The sequence below is a fragment of the Pelophylax lessonae genome, assembly GCF_965119305.1.
Source record: "Pelophylax lessonae genome assembly, chromosome: 3".
Taxonomy (NCBI): domain Eukaryota; kingdom Metazoa; phylum Chordata; class Amphibia; order Anura; family Ranidae; genus Pelophylax; species Pelophylax lessonae.
This window is the reverse complement of record NC_138770.1, coordinates 551,907,980-551,930,726: the sequence shown is the minus strand read 5'-3', so window position 1 is coordinate 551,930,726 and position 22,747 is coordinate 551,907,980. Positions and strand designations below refer to the sequence as shown.

The following is a 22,747-nucleotide window of genomic DNA, read 5'->3' as shown; positions in this document are numbered from 1 at the left end:
CACAAGAAATTAAGTTGAACTACAACCCCTCCCAACACACACGTGGACACACACACACACACACACACACACTGAGGCACACAAACCATTTTTAAGAAGAGACACCTCATAAAATAGACTGAGTTCACAAAGCTAACGCGCAAGGACAGGAATTCTTATTTTCAAAAAAGTGGCTGGTATTTTCAGCTCCAATGAGAACAGTCACATGGTGAAAAAAAAATAAAATCCTTGTGTAAAGCTGTGTGAGTTGTTTGACATTTTTGTGTCTTTGCTGTGCAGCCCATTGATGTATGCAAGTTCCTATTGGAGGCAACTGGTATCCATAACTTTCATTCAAACCTCCTTCACAAAAAGCAGTTTATGAAAACTTTAATTTATGCATAATAATTCTTTAATATCTACCATATATTACGTGCCCTTTTAATTAATATATCAGATGTAGGATTCTTTGTCAGTGTATGGCTCTGACTCCTGTAGTAGCCATATTAATTTTGCAAAATATCTTATGGGTTAGTTCACCTTTTTAAAGAAATACTATGTAGCCATGAGGCCCCGGTAGTGTCAAAAAACATTGTCCAGCTTTGTTTATATGACATACTGGTAGGCCAAGACCTGCTTCCCCAAAGTCTGGCCAAAAAATGACCAATTCACCCTGTCCTGCCACAGAAGCTGGATCATCAGAGCAACATGTGCTCTCCCTAGTTTAAAATCCAACATTTGCACAGTGCACTCTCCCTATCTATCGCAGCAGCTTAGCCACGGTTGTACCTAGGGGAGAAAGAGTTCACTGTTCTGGTTTGTGAAGGAGGGAAAGTGTCTCATTTCTGTGATTTATTTATTTTTTTTGTTTCACAATGCTTTTTTTTATACTACTGGGGCCCCTTGACTTCACTTGTACTAACAGCTTAAGTAAGGGTTGCAGTTCAAAACAGGCTCCTACTCATGTCTCCTACAGCTCTTCACTAGTTATTTGCTTTCAATTATTGTTTTTTTCAAAAAACAGTGGTATCCTAACCTGGATGGTTTCTTTATTGGGCTTTAGCCACCGGCGCCAGCATATTAAGTGTGGGCAGCCGGATGTGACTGCTTGTGGCTTCACAGCCAGCTGCTCACTGCACATTAACGAGCGGTGTTCAAATTGGTCCTGCAGCCTTCTGGGACCTGTGACGCGTCCCAGAAGTGTGGGGGAAGAAGGGGGGTGAACTTCCGCTCAGATTGCAGTGATGATCTGAACGAAAGTTACCTGTCAAAATCAGGTACCCGCTCCCCCCCAAAAAATATGTGCCAAATGTAAAGAAGGGGGTGGGGTGGGGAGGGGAAAGAGTGGAACTTCCCCTATTGGGTGAAGTTCCACTTTAAGTGATTATGTATACCTGTACAGATAAGATGTCAACAGCTTACATCACTCAATTCCAGACAAAGAAGGAATCTGGATCATAAAGGAAGCTTTAAACAATTTTGTAAATTCCAAGATGTCTGTCTGACTTTGCCATTTAACTACTTGAGAAAGTGTACAAAAGAATTACGTTGTGTTTAATGAATAATATATTCAACAGGTGAAAAATCAAAAAAGTAAAAGCTAGTTTGGGACTCTAAACCAATCCTATATTGAACTAGGTCTTCTAAATACACTTATAATTTTAGACCAATGCCTCATAAAAATCAACCTTTATTACACATATATCACATTGACACATAAAAAAATCAATAATCCCCAATCCCACTCTGCCTATATTGCACAAATACTCAAAACTCGTATTTATTCCTATATCAATAAAAATGGAATGGAGGTATTGGTCTAAAGTTAAAAGTGTATTTACAGAGACCCAGTTCAATGTAGTCACAGACTAGCTTTTACTTTTTTTCTTTTCATTAATTATATGTTAGGGGCTCCCAGAGTGTTATTTGATATATGTAATAGCCAATTTTTGATGAAGACCTAGAGGGCATTTTGTTTTAGGTTTACATTACCAACTCTTGCTGGTATTTACTGTATGTGTGAAGACACTGTGTGAAATGCAACTTTTTTCTCAGAAGTAAACATTTTACTAATCTGAGATCAGGCAGGTGATTTCCAACACATCTGTCAACTGGTTTACCATAAATCTAGGTTTCCTGATGAAATGCTCTAAGTTTCCTGATGAAATGCTCAAGGATATTTAGAACAAATGTCCAGGGAGGTGAGGGTCCGCTTTCAGAAGTGTTGTAAGGATGTCTGCAAAGCAGATTTCACATCTCCAGTGGCGAACATCGCTGCTACCAAACATTTGTTCTGACCTTGATGCTCACTTTGTGCAATGAGGAAATAATTTTCTTGATTTTAATGTACAAATGTTATAATAAACTTTTGTATAATATACTTTAATAATTTTTTTCTATTGGTCCTATATAGTGATGTCGCGGACCTAAAATTTGCCGTTCGCGAACGGCGTACGCGAACCTAAGCAAATGTTCGCGAACCGGGCGAACCACCATAGACTTCAATAGGCAGGCGAATTTTGAAACCCACAGGGACTCTTTCTGGCCACAATAGTGATGGAAAAGTTGTTTCAAGGGGACTAACACCTGGACTGTGGCATGCCGCAGGGGGATCCATGGCAAAACTCCCATGGAAAATTACGTAGTTGACGCAGAGTCGGGTTTTAATCCATAAAGGGCATAAATCACCTAACATTCCTAAATTGTTTGGAATAACGTGCTTTAAAACATCCAGTGTGTGTATACGATCAGGTATGATGTTGTATTGATCAGGTAGTGTAAGGGTTACGCCAGCTTCACAGTGACAGACCAAACTCCCCAATTTGCCACCTGACACCCGTTATTTTTTTTTTTTAATTTGCAAGCTGCTGTGCCACCGTATATATCAGTGGTGGGCACTGCAGTGGGCACAGTACACTCTGAGGACCTGACAGTCACTGGCAGGCCAGGCAACTGCAATTATAAAAAAATATATATATTTTTAATTTGCAAGCTGCTGTGCCACCGTATATATCAGTGGTGGGCACTGCAGTGGGCACAGTACACTCTGTGGACCTGACAGTCACTGGCAGGCAAGGCAACTGCAATTATAAAAAAATATATTTATATTTAATTTGCAAGCTGCTGTGCCACCGTATATATCAGTGGTGGGCACTGCAGTGGGCACAGTACACTCTGTGGACCTGACAGTCACTGGCAGGCCAGGCAACTGCAATTATAAAAAAAACGGATTTTTGTAAAATCTTACCGTAAAATCCTTTTCTCTTAGGTCATTGACAGACGTAGTCCTCGTTGATTCAACACACTCGGGTTATGCTGCCCTCCACAGGAGTAGGACTAGACAGGAAAGAAAATACTCTGGCCACACCCTAGGGGCAGTCCCCGAGGGTATATCCTCTCTCTCTCTCTCTGCTACAGCAAATCAGTTATGTCACAAAGCAGTGTTTAGAGAATTTAACCCAACCCAACTCAAAAACAGAGGGGCGGGTACTACGTCTGTCAATGAGCTAAGAGAAAACGATTTTACGGTAAGATTTTACAAAAATCTGTTTTTCTCTGTCGCTCATTGACAGACGTAGTCCTCGTTGATTCAACACACTCGGGACGTCCCAAAGCAGTACCACAAATGAGGGGTGGGAAAATGGAAATCAAATCCAATCTAGAAGGCCCAACCGGTGCCAACTAGAAGTTTACAATGCTCATCCTCAATGATGAGACTCAACAGAAATTTTCCAACAGAAAAAAACCCTCGAGGTAGACCACCGGTCTCCTCAAATTGCGGCCTGCAAAACCTTGCGGCCAAATGAGGCATCCGCCGATGCCATCACATCAATCTTATAAAATTTTGTAAAGGTATGTACCGACGACCAGGTGGCCGCCTTACATACCTGGACCACTGACGCCTGATGGCGATAGGCCCAAGAAGTACTGAGCGCTCGAGTGGAGTGCGCCCTAACAGGGAACGGAGGATTCCGACCCTTAATAGAATAAGCCTGTACCACCGTCTGTCTGATCCATTTGGAGATAGTCGCGGCAGATGCAGGCAACCCCTTTCTGGGGCCATCCGGGATCACAAAAAGTGAATCCAACGATTCCGTCGCCTTCAGGTATACCCTGATTGCCCGAACCACATCCAAGGAATGCAACGCATGTTCCCGATGATGATTGGGCTGAGGACACAAGGAAGGTAGTACAATATCTTCATTCAGATGAAAATCTGAAACCACCTTTGGAAGAAAGGATGGCTTAGGATGAAGCACTACCTTATCCCTATGAATCACTAAGTATGGGGACTGGCATGATAATGCAGCCAGTTCTGACACCCTGCGTGCAGAAGTGATAGCCACCAAGAAGGCTACCTTCTGGGATAAAGTAAGCAAGGGAATCTCCCTGATGTTTTCAAAAGGAGGTTTCTGTAGAACCGACAAAACCAAATTAAGATCCCAGGGCGGTAAGGGCGCGCGGACTGGTGGAGCCAGGTGCCGCACCCCCTGGATGAAATTCCGCACCAAGGACTTAGTAGCTAAAGGTTTCTGAAAGAAGATTGCTAATGCTGAAACTTGACCCTTGATGGTGCTCAAGGCTAGTTTCTGCTCAACCCCTTTTTGCAGAAAGGCCAATACTCGAGTCCGCGAATAGGTACGTGGAGGAATCCCTAAAGATTCGCACCACGCGATATACGTCTTCCATGTGCGATAATAGACCTTGCTGGAAGTCGCTTTCCTTGCTTTAATAAGGGTAGGAATAACTGAAGCTGACAACCCTCTGTCCTTCAGTACCTGGGTCTCAATGGCCAGGCCATTAAAACCAGTGACTGTAAAGCACGGTGGAAGATTGGTCATTGAGACCGCAGACACTCCCTGAGACGAAGTTCCCAAGGAACGTCCGTGACTCGCATGTCCAAGTCGGGTAGATCGGCTTGACGAGGCCAGCCTAGAATTTCTAGGACCACTGGCGCTGACTGGATCTGAACCAGGCGGCCCTAGAGCTATCTGGCCCCGACCATCCGACAAAGTCTGATCGTTCTCCGTTCCCACACATTTATCAGACACCTGATTCCTATCAGGAACAGTGATCTCTCCTGGTTGAACCTCAGGGACCGAAGTCACCCGGCTAGAGGCTTCTTGGTCTGTCTGTTCAACCGGATCTGATTCTTGTGGGGAACGGAGACTAATCTTTGGAAAAGGTAAAGAAAAAGATCTGTTCAGGGAATGGTAACTACCGCTCCCTGTAGTACTTAAATGTTGGAAGGGAAGAATCGCACCGATAGCTGTGGTCGATGCTCGATCTAATGCCCTGAATACCGGTGAAAACGTCCCCCCACCCTCAAGCCGGGTGGGGGCGCACCTTCAGGCTGTGTAATCCTTTGCTTCAGGTTTGGCTGAGTCGGTCTTTTGTCTGTCCGACCAGCCCTTCTTGAACCCTCCTGGAGGAGCCTTGCCTTTCCCGCTTGTTCCAGTCGGGCGCACAAACCCTTTATGGGCGGTAAAGAAAGGTCCCCGCTTGTTACGAGGTCCTTTAGCTTTAGCAGCCTGTGGCAAGAAAGTGCTCTTGCCCCCAGTGGCATCCTTAATGATCTCATCTAGGGTGGCCCCAACACCATACCGGAACCAGGCGGGCGCCAACTCCTGACAGTACCCCTCTCCACCGAGGTGGGAGGGCTGTCGACCAATACGGACGCCGTGACTCATGGTCTTTGGCGTTTCAGCGAGGCGTTTAACTCGCAGGGTCAGTCCCCGTCCAGTGGGACTATGTCGCGGCCGACCCAGCGCGGAGCTATGGCCTGCACGCGCTCGCAGGCTGAACTGGGGTGACCACTGGATCTCAACATCCAGCCCGTCGCCCAGTTCAGCTTTCTTGCTTGAAGATCTCACAGGAACACTGGAGAAAAAAACTGTCTAAAAATCTTTCTAAGAAAAAAATCCTGCCAGGACCGAAGATCCCAGCAAGGTATCTAGGTCCTTACTCCTGACTAGACAGAAAAAAACTGATTTGCTGTAGCAGAGAGAGAGAGGATATACCCTCGGGGACTGCCCCTAGGGTGTGGCCAGAGTATTTTCTTTCCTGTCTAGTCCTACTCCTGTGGAGGGCAGCATAACCCGAGTGTGTTGAATCAACGAGGACTACGTCTGTCAATGAGCGACAGAGAAATATATATATTTTTAATTTGCAAGCTGCTGTGCCACCGTATATATCAGTGGTGGGCACTGCAGTGGGCACAGTACACTCTGTGGACCTGAAGTCACTGGCAGGCCAGGCAACTGCAATTATAAAAAATATATATTTTTTTCAATTTGCAACAAGCTGCTGTGCCACAGTATATATATCAATGGTGGGCACTGCAGTGGGCACAGTACACTCTGTGGACCTGACACTCACTGCAATTATGACAGAGGAAAAAAACAATTATTTTTTAAACTGCAAGGTACTGTGCCTGTGCCACCCGAAATGAGTGTGGTGTGCACACAGTACAGTCTGTGGTGGGTCTGTGGCCTCTCACACACGGCGGGCAGGCAACTGCACACAATAGATATATACATATATATATATATATATAAAAAAAAATTACTCAAATACCAGCACTAAAAAGGGCTTTTTGGGGTGCTGTCAGGATGCTGTCCTTACACAGCAGGAGTGGACCGAGAACACTGACTAACAAGACCGAGAACACTGACTAACAACTGTCCCTATTAACAGCAGCAGCAGCACACTCTTACTGCTCTCACTAACACACTGCTTCAGAATGATCTAAGATGGATGCTGCCCTTGCTTTTTTATAGGAGGTGGGAGGGTGTGGGAGGGAGGGTATGCTGATTGGCTGGAATGTGTCTGCTGACTGTGAGGTACAGGGTCAAAGTTTGCCTCAATGATGAAGTATAGGGGGCAGACCGAACATCGCATATGTTCGCCCGCAGAGGCGGACGCGAACAAGCGATGTTCGCCGGGAACTGTCTGCCTGCGAACAGTTCGGGACATCTCTAGTCCTATAGACTGATACTGAAGCATTATTGGAAAACCTTTCCCATCAAAACATTGTGTGATGCATAAAACAGGGTCAAAGTGGCTCAAATCAATCAGTCCTAAGGGAAATGGGGCTGGACTGAGACCCTCTCTCTAATGAACAAGCTGAGAAATTTTGAGCAATCAATACAAGTGGGCAAATTCTACAGCTGTTAACAAAAGGATTAGCACTGCCACTGAAGAAATCCATTAAAGGTAGCCTTGGCAGCAAAATATTGTACTCCCATTCTCACAAAACAAAAAAATGCCTTTTAAACCCTACCTTTATATAATTTTTTTTTTTAAATAGCACTCAACCATCATCTGACATTTAAAAATTATGAATCATGCAATGCATAATTTACCTGATAATGCTCATTTATCATCAATGTTCATGTAAAAGCTTACATTGCAAAACTTTGCAATTTCTAACATGTTTTAGAAATAAACTAAATAACACATAAAACAGAATAAGAAATAAGCAAGGAGCCTAATTTGTAGTTTTGCAATAAATACTTGATTGCATAGTGAATTTAAATGTGTTTCACAATATATAAAACACGTTAATATTTAATGTAGGGAAGGTTTCATGCAGGAATGAAATTAGCTTAAAAGAGAAGGAAGCAGCAGCTGCATAATTAATGGTTCCTGTTATTAGAACTGCTGCATTTATGATTATTGCGTTAGCTTGAAATGTGACATTGTAATTACTTGTTGCATTCTGCTTGTTTGTTATAACCCTGGAGAGGGAAAATGTCAACTTGATTGCTAAAGAAAGTAAAAGTTTATTAAAAAACATTTCATAATTTGAAAATAAAATGTAATTTCTAATACAATATAGAGAAAAAAAAAAAAAAAAAGGTCACACCATAAGTCTGAAACCACCTTCTTTCTTGTTATTTGAAAACTAACAGCAATCTGTAAAAATATTTCAGAAATAGTATCTATCATTTAAAAAAAAAAAAACTAAGCCTAGTGCATTGTTTAACAACTGTAAAGTCACTAAACAAAAAAACATTGTTTAAGAATGAACTCCAAGTCCTATATGTCTTGTATCTTGTACAATGGAACCAGTAAAGATAAAAATATATAAAATACCTCTTCCCTAGTACTCTTTTTATTATCAGCCTTTCCAGGATATATTTCCAGTTCAATGCTTGTGGTTTGATATAAGAGTTGTAATTTCTGGATGTGCTTTTGTCATACACTGTAGCATGAGAGGGAGGATATGCAGCACAGGATCATATGAGAAAAGTCTGTGGCTTGCTCAGGAGCCCCTGGGGCATTCTAGGTACACCATGCAGGACTTTAGTTGAGCCTCAGCCTTCCTCAATTATGTGCTCTCATATTATAACTCTCTGCTCTCTTTGCTTGTATCCCATCTTCAAATGGGATACAAGCACCAATTAAAAACAATAAAAAAAAAAAAACACAAGTTTAATAAAATGGGGAATAAAACGTTTTTTTTTTCCGGACATTAATAAGTGTTGTTTGTGCAGAGGTGATATTCAATTGTGTGGTGTTGGTGGGGGGGGTTGGCAGCTACTAGTGTCAAACTGAAAGGCTCACAGGCTAAGTTTTTCTTGTTCATTTTGTTTATTGATTTTACAAAAAGAAGAGAACTAGACAATCCAGAAGTAGACCAAATTAACAGTACATGTGTGTATAAGTTACATAGAACACTTCATCAAGAAATGATATACTTAGTAGGCATCATATAATTCAATATAGAAATAAAATAAAAACTGAAAATCTAGATATCCAGTGAAATGGCACCACCTAAGAGCTAACCACCTCATGGTAGTGTTCGATAGAAACCTACTTCATCAAAAGCTCCTTTTAGGTTATAGAGCTAAATCATTTATTAAGTACCAAAAATGGGCTACCATCATGAACAGCAAGCTAGAAAAGCAACATAGAAACAAGAGGAAGAGGAGGAAAAGAAAGAATAGTAGTGGGGTATAAAATCCACAGGAAAGAAAAAAGGTAAGAAATAAAATAAGAGCAGAAAAAGATCAGCAAAGATCGGGTGGTCCCCAACCTATAGCTAGAATATAAGATTAGGTTACCAAGGCATGAGCACTGTTTCATTGAAGTCCGGGGGTAAATAACGTTTAATCCAAGGTTGCCAAATGTGATTAAATTTGCCAATTGTATCTTTGCCAATGGCTTCCATTTTCAATGAATCAGAGCTTGATTCATCCTATATTTAACTTCGGCTACCATTAAAGATGAGGACTTCCAAGCTCTGGCTATAGCTTGTTTTGCGGCTGTTAAGAGTGACATCAAGACTTTAAATTGACAATGCGTCATATTTATTGGCTTTAAATTTAGAAGAGCAGTACGGCTGGATAAATAGCTCGAACACCTCTAATGCCAATTGGAATATCGCTCTCCAAAAATCTCCTACCACTGGGCAATCCCATAAAATGTGCGTGTGAGTACCAGCATCTGAACAGCCACAAAAACAATTAGCCAAATAACTAGGGATATATTTAGCAATTCCAGTAACCAAATACTATCTGGCTAAAACCTTGCAATTGGCTTCCACCGCTACCACATTAGGTGAGAAAGACTTAGTTGCAGACCATATCTCAGACCATTCTTCTGTATCAAAGGTGCACTCTATGTTGCACTTAGCAACATAAGATGGAGGACCAATGTCAGGGACACCCGCAAAATTGGTAACACCTCCTTACTGCTAATTGCAACTCCAATGGGGATAAAGGGGCATCCACTGCAGTAGCTTTTTGGGTTAATGGATAAACCCGAGATATTAGCAAAGCAAATGAGGATGTTTAGGAGGTTGGGGGCAGACACCTGTTGCATCAACAAGAAAAAGAGAATATCATCTACAAAAAAGCCCAGTTCTAGGCCTTTAACATCAGGATCTGACCAAATTAGTTCAGCCAACAGCTTGATTTAGAGAGCAAACATAATAGGGAGAGTGGACATCCCTGATGTGTGACCCCTCCCCCTATGCCTAACAGATCTGATTTATAACCAGTGTATTTGATATATTATATTTCCTTGGTTTATCAAATAAGGTTTAGACCCAACCCATAAAGTGAGGACCAAAGCCCCATTTCTTAAGAGTAAAATGTAGGAAGAACCACGATACAGTGTCAAATGCTTTCTTAATATCCAGGGAAAGGATGGGATACATCTTAACTTGGCTGCATGGGCGAGGAGTACAGATCTGCGTAGAGTATGTTGTCACTGGCTTCACGGATTGGAATAAACCAAACTTGACCACGGTGTATAAGACCTCTGATTATTTTGTTCAATCGAGTCGCAAAACCTCAGTGAGAAGCTTAAAGGGATTGTAAGGTCTCAAAGTTTTTACCTTATCCTTGCATTAAGGTGAAAAACCTTGTTTGTTGCAGCGCCCCCCCACCCCCCCCCCCTCTTTCTTACCTGAGCCTATTTGCTTCAGCGCCGTGCACGAGCCCACTGGGTTCAGCCACTGGCTATCATCTCATTGGACAGACTGATAGCAGCAGGACCCATTGGCTCCCGCTGCTGTCAATCAAATCCAGTGACATGGGAGTGGGGGCGGGGCCCAGTCCCGCTGTCTGTGTCAATTGACACAGCATGGGGACTTTGGAACGTGCCCACACAGGGCACCCGATGAAGAGGATGAGCGCCATCGGGGCACCCCAGAAGAGGTGGATCGGGGCTGCTCTGTACAAAATCCTTGCATAGAGCAGGTAATTATAACATGTTTATTTTTATTTAAAAAAAAAAAAGGAACCATTACAAAGCCTTTGTCAAGGTTAAGTAACAATATTGAACGATAGTTTGACATGTAGTATGAAGGTTTTGGAAGCATACAAATTATGGCCATCAAGGTTCCTGACCTAAAGGAGCGTCCGTCTAAAAGTGCATTGAATGCTTTGACTGGAAGAGGGGTCAGGATGCCTGAAAATTTCCTGTAACAAGAGGCCGAAAACCCATTACGGCCTGGGTGTTTATGGAGTTTCAAGGCAATGGAGACTTCCTCCTCTGTAATGTCAATCGCAATGGAGACTTCCTCCTCATTCAAGTCTATCGTGATGAGTTTGAGATAGTGTCAAGAATGATTCTTGAGAAAAGGGCTTCTGCCTCAGCTGTTTTCAGTTCAGGGTCTGGTTAAAACAGAGTAGCTACGTGTGAACGAAAAATGTGGAGAATCTTAACCAGATTACTAGTATAGGTGTCACGTGTTAATTCTAAGTGGATACGTTTACCAGGTTTATTGAGTTATTTAGGGGCCATGCTAACAAAGTGCCTGGTTTGTGTGCCTTACCCATCACAATTTTTTTTCCGCCGACTCTGTAAGAAACCCATTCTAAACAAGCTGTATCCAACGCAAGGGGTATTATCAAAGACATAAGAATTTCCAGGGCCATGCCTATAGTTTAAAACAATGTGGTCAATCCTAGAGAATGTTATGTGTAGATTAGAATAATAGGTGTACCGCTGCTTAGTCGAGTTAAGTTCACGTCAAGAGTCAACTAGATTATATTTAGAAAGTTGCTGAAAGGTCATCTTGTTGGGACTGGAAGTAGGGTAAGGCAGGGATTTATCCAAAAAGGGAAAGAGAACTTGATTCGATTCTCCACATTATCACAGTACCCATTTTATGAGTGCCAACCACTTGAGAGAGAAATGAATTAGGCTGTTTGCTGGGGCATAATAGGACACAATTGTAACAGCAGAGTCTTAAAGGTGGCCTGTAACAATAAGGTATTGACCCTTTGGGTCTTTAATTTCAGATGAGAGTGCAATGAAAAACCACTAGAACTCCCCGTTCTTTAGTTGTAGAGAACACTGTATATACTTGGGGGTATAACCAACTAAATAATTTGAAAGTGAACTGAGTAAATGTGTTTCCTGGAGATAGAGGAGATGAGCCTTTGCTACAGCAAAGGACCAAAATGCCTTGGTATTCTTATGTGGCGTATTAAGACCCTGGACATTCAAGGAAAGGATGTTCAAGGGGGACATAATAGGAGTCCTTGAGGTAAAAGATCAACTGACATAAACCCAGTGGCAAGGCTGCTACTATCTAAAAAGAGAGGACAAGGGAAAGAACCTGGTGCACAACAACATGTATTGTGCAATATCACATAACAATAATAAAAAAAACATACTGTGGGGTGTACTGAAGGAGAAACGCATTGTCCTCCAGAGGCCAAAAGGCTACCAAAAGATACCCACATAATAGAAATAGGAATCAGAGGGTACCAATCTAGGAATGCAAGAATCATCCCTGGAGGGAACCTAAACTAATAGTAAAGGTGCATCACCCTAACAAGGCTTCAGTCCATAAGCATTCTAGAAAGAAAAGGAGAAGAGAGAATGAATAATTGGGAAGGATAGAAAAAGGGGAAAAGAAAAAGAGAAGGAGAGAGACCGGAAATACGCAAAGAACTATTGACTAATGAACTGGTGCAATAGAATGTGAGACCTAACATTTACATCAATTGAAAAAAAAAAACAAAAAACAAAAAACAAATAATGTCAGCTGGAGCCACGAGTAGCCAGCATCTAGGCTAGTGGTGAAACCCAAATTAAACACTCAGACTAAGGCCCCATGCACACGGGACGTTTTTAACGCCGCTGTAAGCAGCGTCAGGCGTTTTCTTTTTGCAGCCTAAAAACGCCCCTCCATGTTATTCTATGGCCTCATGCACACTCAGACGTTTTTGAGCTGTAAGTGGCTTAGACGTTTTTAGGCTGCAACAAGAACCCACCACCTGCGCGTTCTGAGGACCAGCGTTACAGCGTTAAAAACGCCTGACGCTGCTAAAAGCTGAATAACTTTGCTATAACGTTGCTTAACGTGCGTTAAGCCACGTTATACGTTTTTTTTTCTTCCATTCAAAATCAATGGTTCCCTATGGGATCCTATTGATTTGAATGGAGGTCGCACCGCAACACCGCAAGTCGGATCCGACTTGCGGGGTGACTTGCGCTGTGGGAATCTTGAGGGGGAACTCCACGCCAAAATGGGAAAAAAACGGCGTGGGGTCCCCCCCAGGGTTCCAAACCAGGCCCTTCGGGTCTGTTATGGAATTTGAGGGTAGCCCCATGCCGAAAAAACGGCATGGGGTCCCCCCAAAATCCATACCAAACCCTTATCCGAGCATGCAGCCCGGCAGGCCAGGAAAGGGGAGGGGACGAGCGAGCGGCCCCACCCCCCTGGACCACACCAGGCCACATGCCCTCAACATGGGGGGGTGTTGGTGCTTTGGGGCAGGGGGAGCTCTGCACCCCCCACCTCAAAGCACCTTGCCCCCATGTTGATGAGGACAAGGGCCTCATCCCCACAACCCTGGCCGGTGGTTGTGGGGGTCTGCGGGCAGGGGGCTCATCGGAATCTGGAAGCCCCCTTTAACAAGGGGGCACCCCAGATCCTGGACCCCCTCCCTATGTGAATGGGTATGGGGTACACTGTACCCCTACCCATTCACCCCATAAAAGGCAGTGTATGGAAATAACGACAAGAGACGTTTTGGAAAGTTTATTAAAAATCTTCATCCGACTCTTCTTGTCTTCTCCTCTCCGGGGGTCTTCTCCGGGGTCTTCTGCTCTTTTGCTGTCCGCCCTTCTTGTCTTCTCCTCTCCGGGGTCTTCTCCGGGGTCTTCTGCTCTTTTGCTGTCCCCCTCTTCTTGTGTTCTTGTCTCCGGGGTCTTCTGCTGTCCCCTCTTCTGCTGTCCTCTCTTCTTTTCTTCTCCTCTCCGGTCTTCTGCTCTTTTGCTGTCGGCTGTCGGCTGTCTTCTTCCTCCGGTCCTCCTCCGACGACGTCTCCGCTGATTATGCCTATCTCCGGTCTCTTCAGCTTATTATATAGCCATTAGGGGCGTGGCCCCGATGACGTCATCTGGAGGTCCCGCCCCCTCATGTCACATATGACGTCATCTGTGACATGAGGGGGGCGGGGTCTCCAGATGACGTCATCGGGGCCACGCCCCTAATGGCTATATAATAAGCTGAAGAGACCGGAGATAGGCATAATCAGCGGAGACGTCGTCGGAGGAGGACCGGAGGAAGAAGACAGCCGACAGCCGACAGCAAAAGAGCAGAAGACCGGAGAGGAGAAGAAAAGAAGAGAGGACAGCAGAAGAGGGGACAGCAGAAGACCCCGGAGACAAGAACACAAGAAGAGGGGGACAGCAAAAGAGCAGAAGACCCCGGAGAAGACCCCGGAGAGGAGAAGACAAGAAGGGCGGACAGCAAAAGAGCAGAAGACCCCGGAGAAGACCCCCGGAGAGGAGAAGACAAGAAGAGTCGGATGAAGTTTTTTAATAAACTTTCCAAAACGTCTCTTGTCGTTATTTCCATACACTGCCTTTTATGGGGTGAATGGGTAGGGGTACAGTGTACCCCATACCCATTCACATAGGGAGGGGGTCCGGGATCTGGGGTGCCCCCTTGTTAAAGGGGGCTTCCAGATTCCGATGAGCCCCCTGCCCGCAGACCCCCACAACCACCGGCCAGGGTTGTGGGGATGAGGCCCTTGTCCTCATCAACATGGGGGCAAGGTGCTTTGAGGTGGGGGGTGCAGAGCTCCCCCTGCCCCAAAGCACCAACACCCCCCCATGTTGAGGGCATGTGGCCTGGTGTGGTCCAGGGGGGGTGGGGCCGCTCGCTCGTCCCCTCCCCTTTCCTGGCCTGCCGGGCTGCATGCTCGGATAAGGGTTTGGTATGGATTTTGGGGGGACCCCATGCCGTTTTTTCGGCATGGGGCTACCCTCAAATTCCATAACAGACCCGAAGGGCCTGGTTTGGAACCCTGGGGGGGACCCCCACGCCGTTTTTTTCCCATTTTGGCGTGGAGTTCCCCCTCAAGATTCTCACAGCGCAAGTCGCCCCGCAAGTCGGATCCGACTTGCGGTGTTGCGGTGCGACCTCCATTCAAATCAATAGGCTCCCATAGGGAACCATTGATTTTGAATGGAAGAAAAAAAAACGCTGCTAAAAGCAACGTGGCAAAACGTGCAATAACGCCAATGGAAAAAGCTACTGAAAGCACGTTTTTACAGCTGCTTTTTCCGGCGTCAGAACTAACTTTGACGTACGTTTTTTCTAACGCCCCGTGTGCATGGGGCCTTAGTCAACCTATCAATCTGGATATCTTAATCAGACAGCTCCTTCCTAAGGAAGGAGAATATAAGCCAAAACCAAATATCAAAGGTAAAGGAGATGAGATGGGAAACAGGTGGGAAATGTGGAAAAGTAAGGAAGGTGAGAAGAAAGGGAAGGGTAAAAGGGAGAGGAAGCAGGAAAAAGGGAAACAAGCAATTATCAGAATTAGCTGAGGAAAATAGAACATGATCACCGAGAGGTGAAATTTAACATACAACGTTAGGTGTAACTAAGTCCTTTTCCCGGTGGAAAGTTGGAGCAAAAATTAAAAAAAGAATTATAAAAAAATCAGATAGTCCCCATACACTTGCGGAATTGAAGATGTCCGTTGTAAAACCTAGGTAGTCATCAGTAATCAATCCCTACTAGCATTCAAATGGAACTTAGTGACCAGGTTTGTTGACTTCATAAAATTCAGTCCAAAGAATCCCCTGATGTTGATGCAGGGGAGACAAAATGCTTTTGTTCGTAGGGGCCTTGGCGGCCTCAATCACTTGCAGAGTCTTTCGTGGAGCACTGGAAGCTGAGCAATGATGTGAACCTGCTAGATCGTGAGAGTGGTCTGCCAGCTGTAAATCTTGTAAGGTGTGTTGCAATTCCTCTGCAGAACGACAAACAAACTTGGAGCTCTGATAGGTGATGCGTACCGAAAACGGGAAACCCCACTGGTAAGAGACTTGATGGCGTTGAAGAACTTGGAGTCGAGGTTTTAATGCTCGAAGTTTAGTATTCGTCAGCTGAGAAAGTGTGACAAAGATCTTATACCTGTACCTCTCGAAGGTCTCCCTGGCAGCGGCCAAAAGTTACGGTAGTAATGAAATTTGGCGATAATATTGTGGGGTGGAGCTTCAGGCTTGAGGCGTAAGGGTCTATGGACTATGTCCATTTCCAGATATTCAATTGGGATAGTTGGTTGTAGCTCCTGAAACAGGGCCAGCATGGTGGCTTGTAGATCAAGAGCAGTCTCAGGGATTCCCCTGATACGCAAATTGGAACATCTAGCCCTGTTCTCGTAATCTTCCAGATGGGATTGGAGCATAGAGTTTTCCTCTTTAGGATTTTCAATCTCTGCTGTATAGACCTGAGTATGATTTTCAAGCTCATCAACCCTCATTTTCAACTCTGCTGGTGGCCCAATGCTGAATCCTGAATTTTACGGGTGAGGCCATCAGTAATATGTTCTGATGTTTGTTTTAGGGCCTTGTGTAGCATTTTCCCAATCTGTCTAAGAAAGGCTGGGGATGCAGCATCAGCCTGTACTACAGATTGTAAAGCCGTGGCATCTGAATCAGACTCACCCTGAGCATCTGGCTGTGTCTGCAGAAGTTTCAGTGAACACGCTGTGCCTGCTTGAGAAAATGGCACTTGTGCCATCTTAGCTGGGGCATGGGCCTGAGCGTCCTTGATTGATTTGGTCTTCATCTTCAGCCGGGGTCCCCCAAAGACCTTGCTGATAGTTCCGGGTGAAGCATCGATGATGCGGGAAGTGGGGGGTGACAGGGGATCGATCGGGCGGATGTTGTAGGTGGTATTCCTGTCCCTCTTGGGGTGGAGCTCTAGGCAAGCATGTACGCTCAGCTAGATCTTTTGCATGTGCCCTTGCTCACGGGCAGACATTTTCATTAAAGTTAATGAAGACAATATTGTTCATACAGTATAGCAGTATGGCTCAGAGGTTAACTATTGTTTAGGATAATGTTAGCATTTCTATACGATATTAGGAAATGGCAGCTGGAACGACCCAAACAACTCGACAATCATCTAGCATCCACCCAACAATTGGCGCCAATGCTTTGTTCCTCTATTAAAATGCAACTTACCTTATCTTTTGATAGGCAACAGTGGCAGTCACAGGTGAAACAATACTGGCGCTGCAATTGGACCTGGCGTAAATGTGTGGGCATCTTCACATCAATGTAACTAATGGTCAGCTGTAAAAAAAAAAAAGACATGGGCTATATTTACTGTCTGTATAATGATGAACACACTTGGGACAGTCAGAACACAAAAACTAGAAGTATAGTAATGAAAAAATATTAATCTATCCAAAAACTTTTGGGAATCATCTAGAAAATATACTTTGTCTATTCATAAGCAGCAATTAAAGTGGTGTATCGATCACATATTATCAATGTTACAGTTCAAGAGTATAAATGTAGGATGTTCTAGTAAGTTATACCTAAACCTAATTAAAGTTCTCAATTTTAAATAAAGTATAACAAAAGTCAAAATCCCCAGTTGGGTTACAGACAGAATACAAACCCAAAAAAGGTTTCATCTTTTCCCTACTCTATTCAAAACTAAAAACGTGTTTTGGCTTTAATATAATAAATAAAATGGTTGTCAGGTTTTATTTAGAAACATTTCAAATCTCTGTAGCTGTGCCTGATGAGCTTTACAGACCTCAACTTTATTTCGATTTAAAATCATATTTGATTTACGGTATTCTAAACAGGATAGCTACAAAGCATAATGTGAATATACAAACCAAAAACAAAAGCAAGCGTTTAGAATTTTCTCTGCAAACCTTCCGAAAATGCGAATTGCTCGGCTGCCAAAAAATCAAATACTTTAAACTGAAATACTAATGAGATACTACTGACCTAGAACAAATGTGCTCCTTTACCCTGACTTCATGCTTGTTCTAGGTCAGTGGATCAAAGTATTGAAACCAGAAGATCAGAGGTTAGCAATTGCAGAAGGGATTTACCAAAGACAAAATATGCATTTCTCCCAGGAAAAGGTTCCAATTTCATGAAAACACAGCCAGAATGTCATGGGTAGTTGAAGCACAGAAGCCAAGTTGTGCGCCTCAGGATTTCCAACAATTGTTTAGAAAAAACAAAAATCAATAGACTGTGCATTGCAACCAAAAATAAGTTCCCATTTATTTTTCTTTACTTTCTCCAAGCCTCCCAGGGTACCCATTATATCAAAAATAAGTTCTTTAAAAAATGGGACTATTTGTGTTTTCTAAATATTCAGATTCACGATCCCCTGCTGTTATCCTATTAACTGACATGTGTGTTTTTCCTTAGATGTTTCAAAGCAAGTAGCCAAGCACATTTTTTTCAGTTTACAAAAAAAATAAATCCAGATAAAATGGACACGGAATTGACAATTAGCCATATTCTTATATACATAAACAATACACACAGAAACAAAAAATAAGAAAGATAAACTGCCTTCAAATCTGTGGTTCTGGACTGTTCTACTAACTATCTGAGGAGTATTCAGCTGGAAGCAGAGCCAAATCTCTCAGAGTTTATTGACTTGGGAAAAAAATAACAGTAAAATGCATAATCACCAATTTGCCTAACATAAAGAAAGCCAAAGGGTATAGCAAATGCAAAAAGGGAAAGAATCCCACCCCAATGGAAATTAATGAAGAAGATTTTAGGGATTGGACTTCTAGAATTCACAAAGAAATTATGAATGTGATTTTGATTGAAATTAGTTATAATGTTTTTCCTAGATGGTATCTAAGCCTTGAACACCTTTCTGGAACGTACCCAGATTCTTCATCCTCTTGTTTTTGGGGATATAGTTAGGTGGGAACAGCATTACACACTCGATGGACCTCTCCTAAGGTCAGATGGTTTTGGATGCGTGTACACTCCATGATATATAGTGCTAGTATGGTGAATATTGTTAAGAGCATGAGGGTTGCCCTCCTAAATTAACCCATTGAAACCAACACACAAAAACGCTTACCTACATTATGTTTCTAGCAGCTAAAATAGCGATAGCTACTGCCTGGAAGAGCTCTGTTGTAGATCTCTCTTTGATGAAATGTAAATTTACCTGGATAATGCTTAATGAATAATTGGTTATTGCAAGAGATACACAATCAAAGTTTGAGAGGGTCTAAAATCCCCAAGTTTTATATATGTAATCTTCATCTTGAAAGGGGGGGGGGGGCTTTTTGGTGGAGGTAAATGCGGAAATGTGGACAGGCTATTTCTTCTCTTTCCTTTTCTCTATTCTTTACTTTTTCTAACATTATCCCCCCTTTTTGAATTATCCTTCTGACATTGTCATTAAATTTAACTTCTTACTTAGTTTCTTTGCGACATTAGGAGGTTGTGTATGTAAGCTTAAAGATTCCAACAGCGCACAAGTGCCGCCTCCCAGAGTCAGCCAAGCAGCTGAACATACCACCAACGCCCCCGGGTGTACTCATTTCAAAAGTTCAACAGAATGTCCGGCGTTTCGGGAACAATTTTAAAAGGTGAATATTAACCTGCGTATGTCTTATCCTTTTTTCACCTTTGCTTCCCAAATTTCTTTAACTCATCACATGTTAAACTAACAAGAAACTCATATACTGTCATATTTTATTAATAAATGGAAAGAAACATATCTATATTGTGAATTTACCAACATCTATGCACCACCATTGATAAAGTGCTCCACCCGTCACTTGTGCAGCCTTTTACCAAATAAACAAATTAAAACTGCATTTCATTCCATTCCAGGTAGGTCACAACCTTTGGTGTTCCTTCTCTCAGTAAAAACAATTTGATAAGGTGTATAGCACATATAAAGGCAGTAGGTGTGTGGGAATCAAGGATTTGTACTTTATGGCTGGTATGAATGATGAGCACAGAGAAGATTGGAAGAGAGATCTAAGATTACCAGATTTTGTGTCTTAAAGGAAGTCTGGTAAGGGGTTAGTACTGTTCGAAATAGACTTCTCAGCTGCCACAATACTTCCCGAAAGTTGTATATTTTCTTAAAGTAAAGCAAAACATATGAAACAGAACAAAACAGAAATAAACAGAAGGAGAGAGAGAGGTGTTGTGAGTCTTCAGAGTGTAGGATGTTGTTTTCTCTAGTACATCTAACATAGTGTATTCTTATACTGTATGTAAAGACGAGGTCAGCAAAAAGTGTGTCCCAATATAAAAGTAACACCCACTCTTGCATATATGGTTTGCGTCTATAGTAAAACACATAACTCCACCCAACATAGAAACTCAGAATATAAATACTGTGAGGGATTAGCTCGGTGGTAGGCGTGGATGACCCCTTGGGGGGTGTTTTTTCCCAGAGAGGTAGCCGACAAGTGCTTGCAAACAAACAGTGTGGTTTATTAAATGGTGTTTTCTTCACCAGGCTGTATGCAGCAAAACATCCAAAATAAAATAAAACAGAAAATAAATCCTTGCCTCTGTGGGCGGCTACCTTCTCACAACTGGAACCTGCCTAAGTATCTGTCTCCAACCTACCGTCGGGCAGACTTCCTTGTCCTACAGTGGACACTCAATAGTCCTTTTATAATAGTTTCACAGGGCAACACAGTCCTTTTGTTTCTTTCACACAGAAACACTTCGTCTTCTCACCTTTTAGACGTATTCACCCTTGGTTACCGTCCCGGGCACACATCACTCCGGGGGGTCTTCTCCCAGGCCCACACATCCTGTCGGGAGGCACACGCTGACTGTCCTCCTGCTCCCAGCCCACATGGCTTCAGGACACAGCTTCTGGAGGCAGCAAACAACAGGAATTTCTCTGAACAAATTATAGAGCCTTAACTCCCTCATTCTGAACAGGTGAAGGCCTTTCAACTTCCTGCTGGCTAGCTCTGTAGCCAACACCCTAAATTAATTAATGGACTTTCTAAATCAGGTAGAAATGTATCTCCTTCCTGTGACTACATTCCCAGATTTAGCTGACTTCCTGTTACATACCCCCCCTCTTGTTTCAACCCTAGGGTTGGGACACAGATTTCCAGGCACGCATGTGTCAAGCACTGCTGACTCACTGATAAGCCTCCTATTATCCTCAAGCTTCCGGATGAAACTGTTTTGTCATCTTCATTGACGGATTTCTCATAAATGCCACACAGTTTGTCTCTCATCTCATATACACATTCTTCAACTGCATTTTTGGCATCATTTCGCTCCTTCTCGTTTCTGTCATCTTCATTGACAGCTTTCTCATAAATGTCAGACAGCTTGTCCCTCATAACCGTCTGTCCAATCCACCATGGAGGACCGTGATCCATAGGCAACTCAATTGGGCTAGTCTTAATGTCTTCAACATTCTTAAGACGCCTCTCTCTGCAATCCATAAATGTTTTCCACAAAACTTTGAGAACCTTTGCTTCACTAAGCTTTGTTCCAAGTAGGGACTCTTGACATCCCTCTGTGACTTGAGTTGCCTCTCCATACATCTGTACACAATCATTGACTTTTTGTTGTAAAAGGGAATGATCTTCCTTCTTGAGCTTTGCTTGCTCTAAGCTGCTGTGCAGAGGATTTTCCAATTGAGACAACAGGCTGTCACACATTTCTTCAAAGTGACCCCTGTTCCTTTTCCCAGAGATATCAATATCATTCAAACATTTCATATTCATAGGCAGATCTGAAGCATTTGCACTCATCAACTTCTTAAACTTTTCGCCCTCCTGAGCGAGTCGCAGTAAAGGCCTACTATTTGATTTGATATTGAGTTTATATTTCTTGCCAAACTCTTCACAGAAGTAGCCAACCAGAACATCATCAACTTTCCTTCCACCAACATCGGGGTTAAAGGCAACAACACAGTTGAACCCAGCGATCTGGGTGGTATCCATTATAGACCTCCTCTCTGCATCAGTGAAGAAGCATGGAACTGCAACACATTCTTTTACAGGTTTCTTCAATGCACTTTCTGCTGAACTATTTGACCGCTCAAGGTCACCTAGTTCTTTTTCTCTATCTGAATTCCACATGGAATGCATCTCAAGATCACGATCAAACTTCTGCCACCCGTCTTTCACCAGTTTCATTTTAGAAATATTCTCTGAAAGGCACTTGAAATTCATTTGCTTCACGTTTTCACCAACAGCCTTAGTTTTCTCCACTAGGTTTTCAGCCTGAACTGAGAAATCATCACATTTCTTACACAACTCCTTTATTTGCTGAAGTTCTAATGATACATTTTCCAATGCTTGAAGTTTTTGAAGGAACGGTTTATTCCAAAGGGGTGATTCAAGCCACGTGTCATCACATTTCTGAGGCTCACTCAGGACAGACCCCAAAACACTGATCCTTTTAAAAACTGCATCAGGCACACTATCCCCTCTTTGGGACAGATCCTCTGTTGCCTGGAATTCCTCTTCCAGTTCCTGCAACGGAATCTTCATCTCTTCTACTTGCTGTTCTAAGGCTCGCTTAGACTTTTCTAGCTCCTGAACTCTTTTCACAACATCATCCTTGGAGCTGACCAAATCTTCCATCTCTGTACACAGCTGTTTGTTAACTCTTTCTAGTTTAACATTACACTCTAGAGCTTCCTCCAAAGAGCGAGCCAAGAACAGGGCTTTGCTCTCGTTATCACGCGCCTCCGTTTTTGCACGGTCGCGTTCTTCTGCATATTTTGCAGACACAGTTTTCTCCTCACCAAGCATCTGATCAAACTTCTTTTTCACATCTTCAACACACTCTAATGAACCAACGCTTTCTTCCATGCGTTTTTTCATATCCGCTATCTGAGCTTGCAATGTTGCGACTTGCTCTGATAGGTTTTTCTTTGCTTCCGCCTCCTCTTTTAATTGTTCCAGGAAGCCATTTTTCTCATCTTCCATTTGTTTGAGCTTTGTGCTAAAACTCAGCCTTTTACACCTCTCTTCCTGTAAGAGTTCCTGCG

The 22,747-nt window shown here is 43.1% G+C and overlaps 1 protein-coding gene across 1 annotated transcript in view; it reads right to left on the bottom strand.

Moving 5' to 3' along the window:
- SMYD3 (SET and MYND domain containing 3) overlaps positions 1–22,747 on the bottom strand; it is a 915,592-nt gene that overhangs the window by 272,676 nt on the left and 620,169 nt on the right. Inside the window, exon 9 of the mRNA XM_082249576.1 lies at positions 16,933–17,043. Coding sequence (XP_082105702.1) covers positions 16,933–17,043 — 111 coding nt within the window. The remainder of the gene's footprint in view (positions 1–16,932; positions 17,044–22,747) is intronic.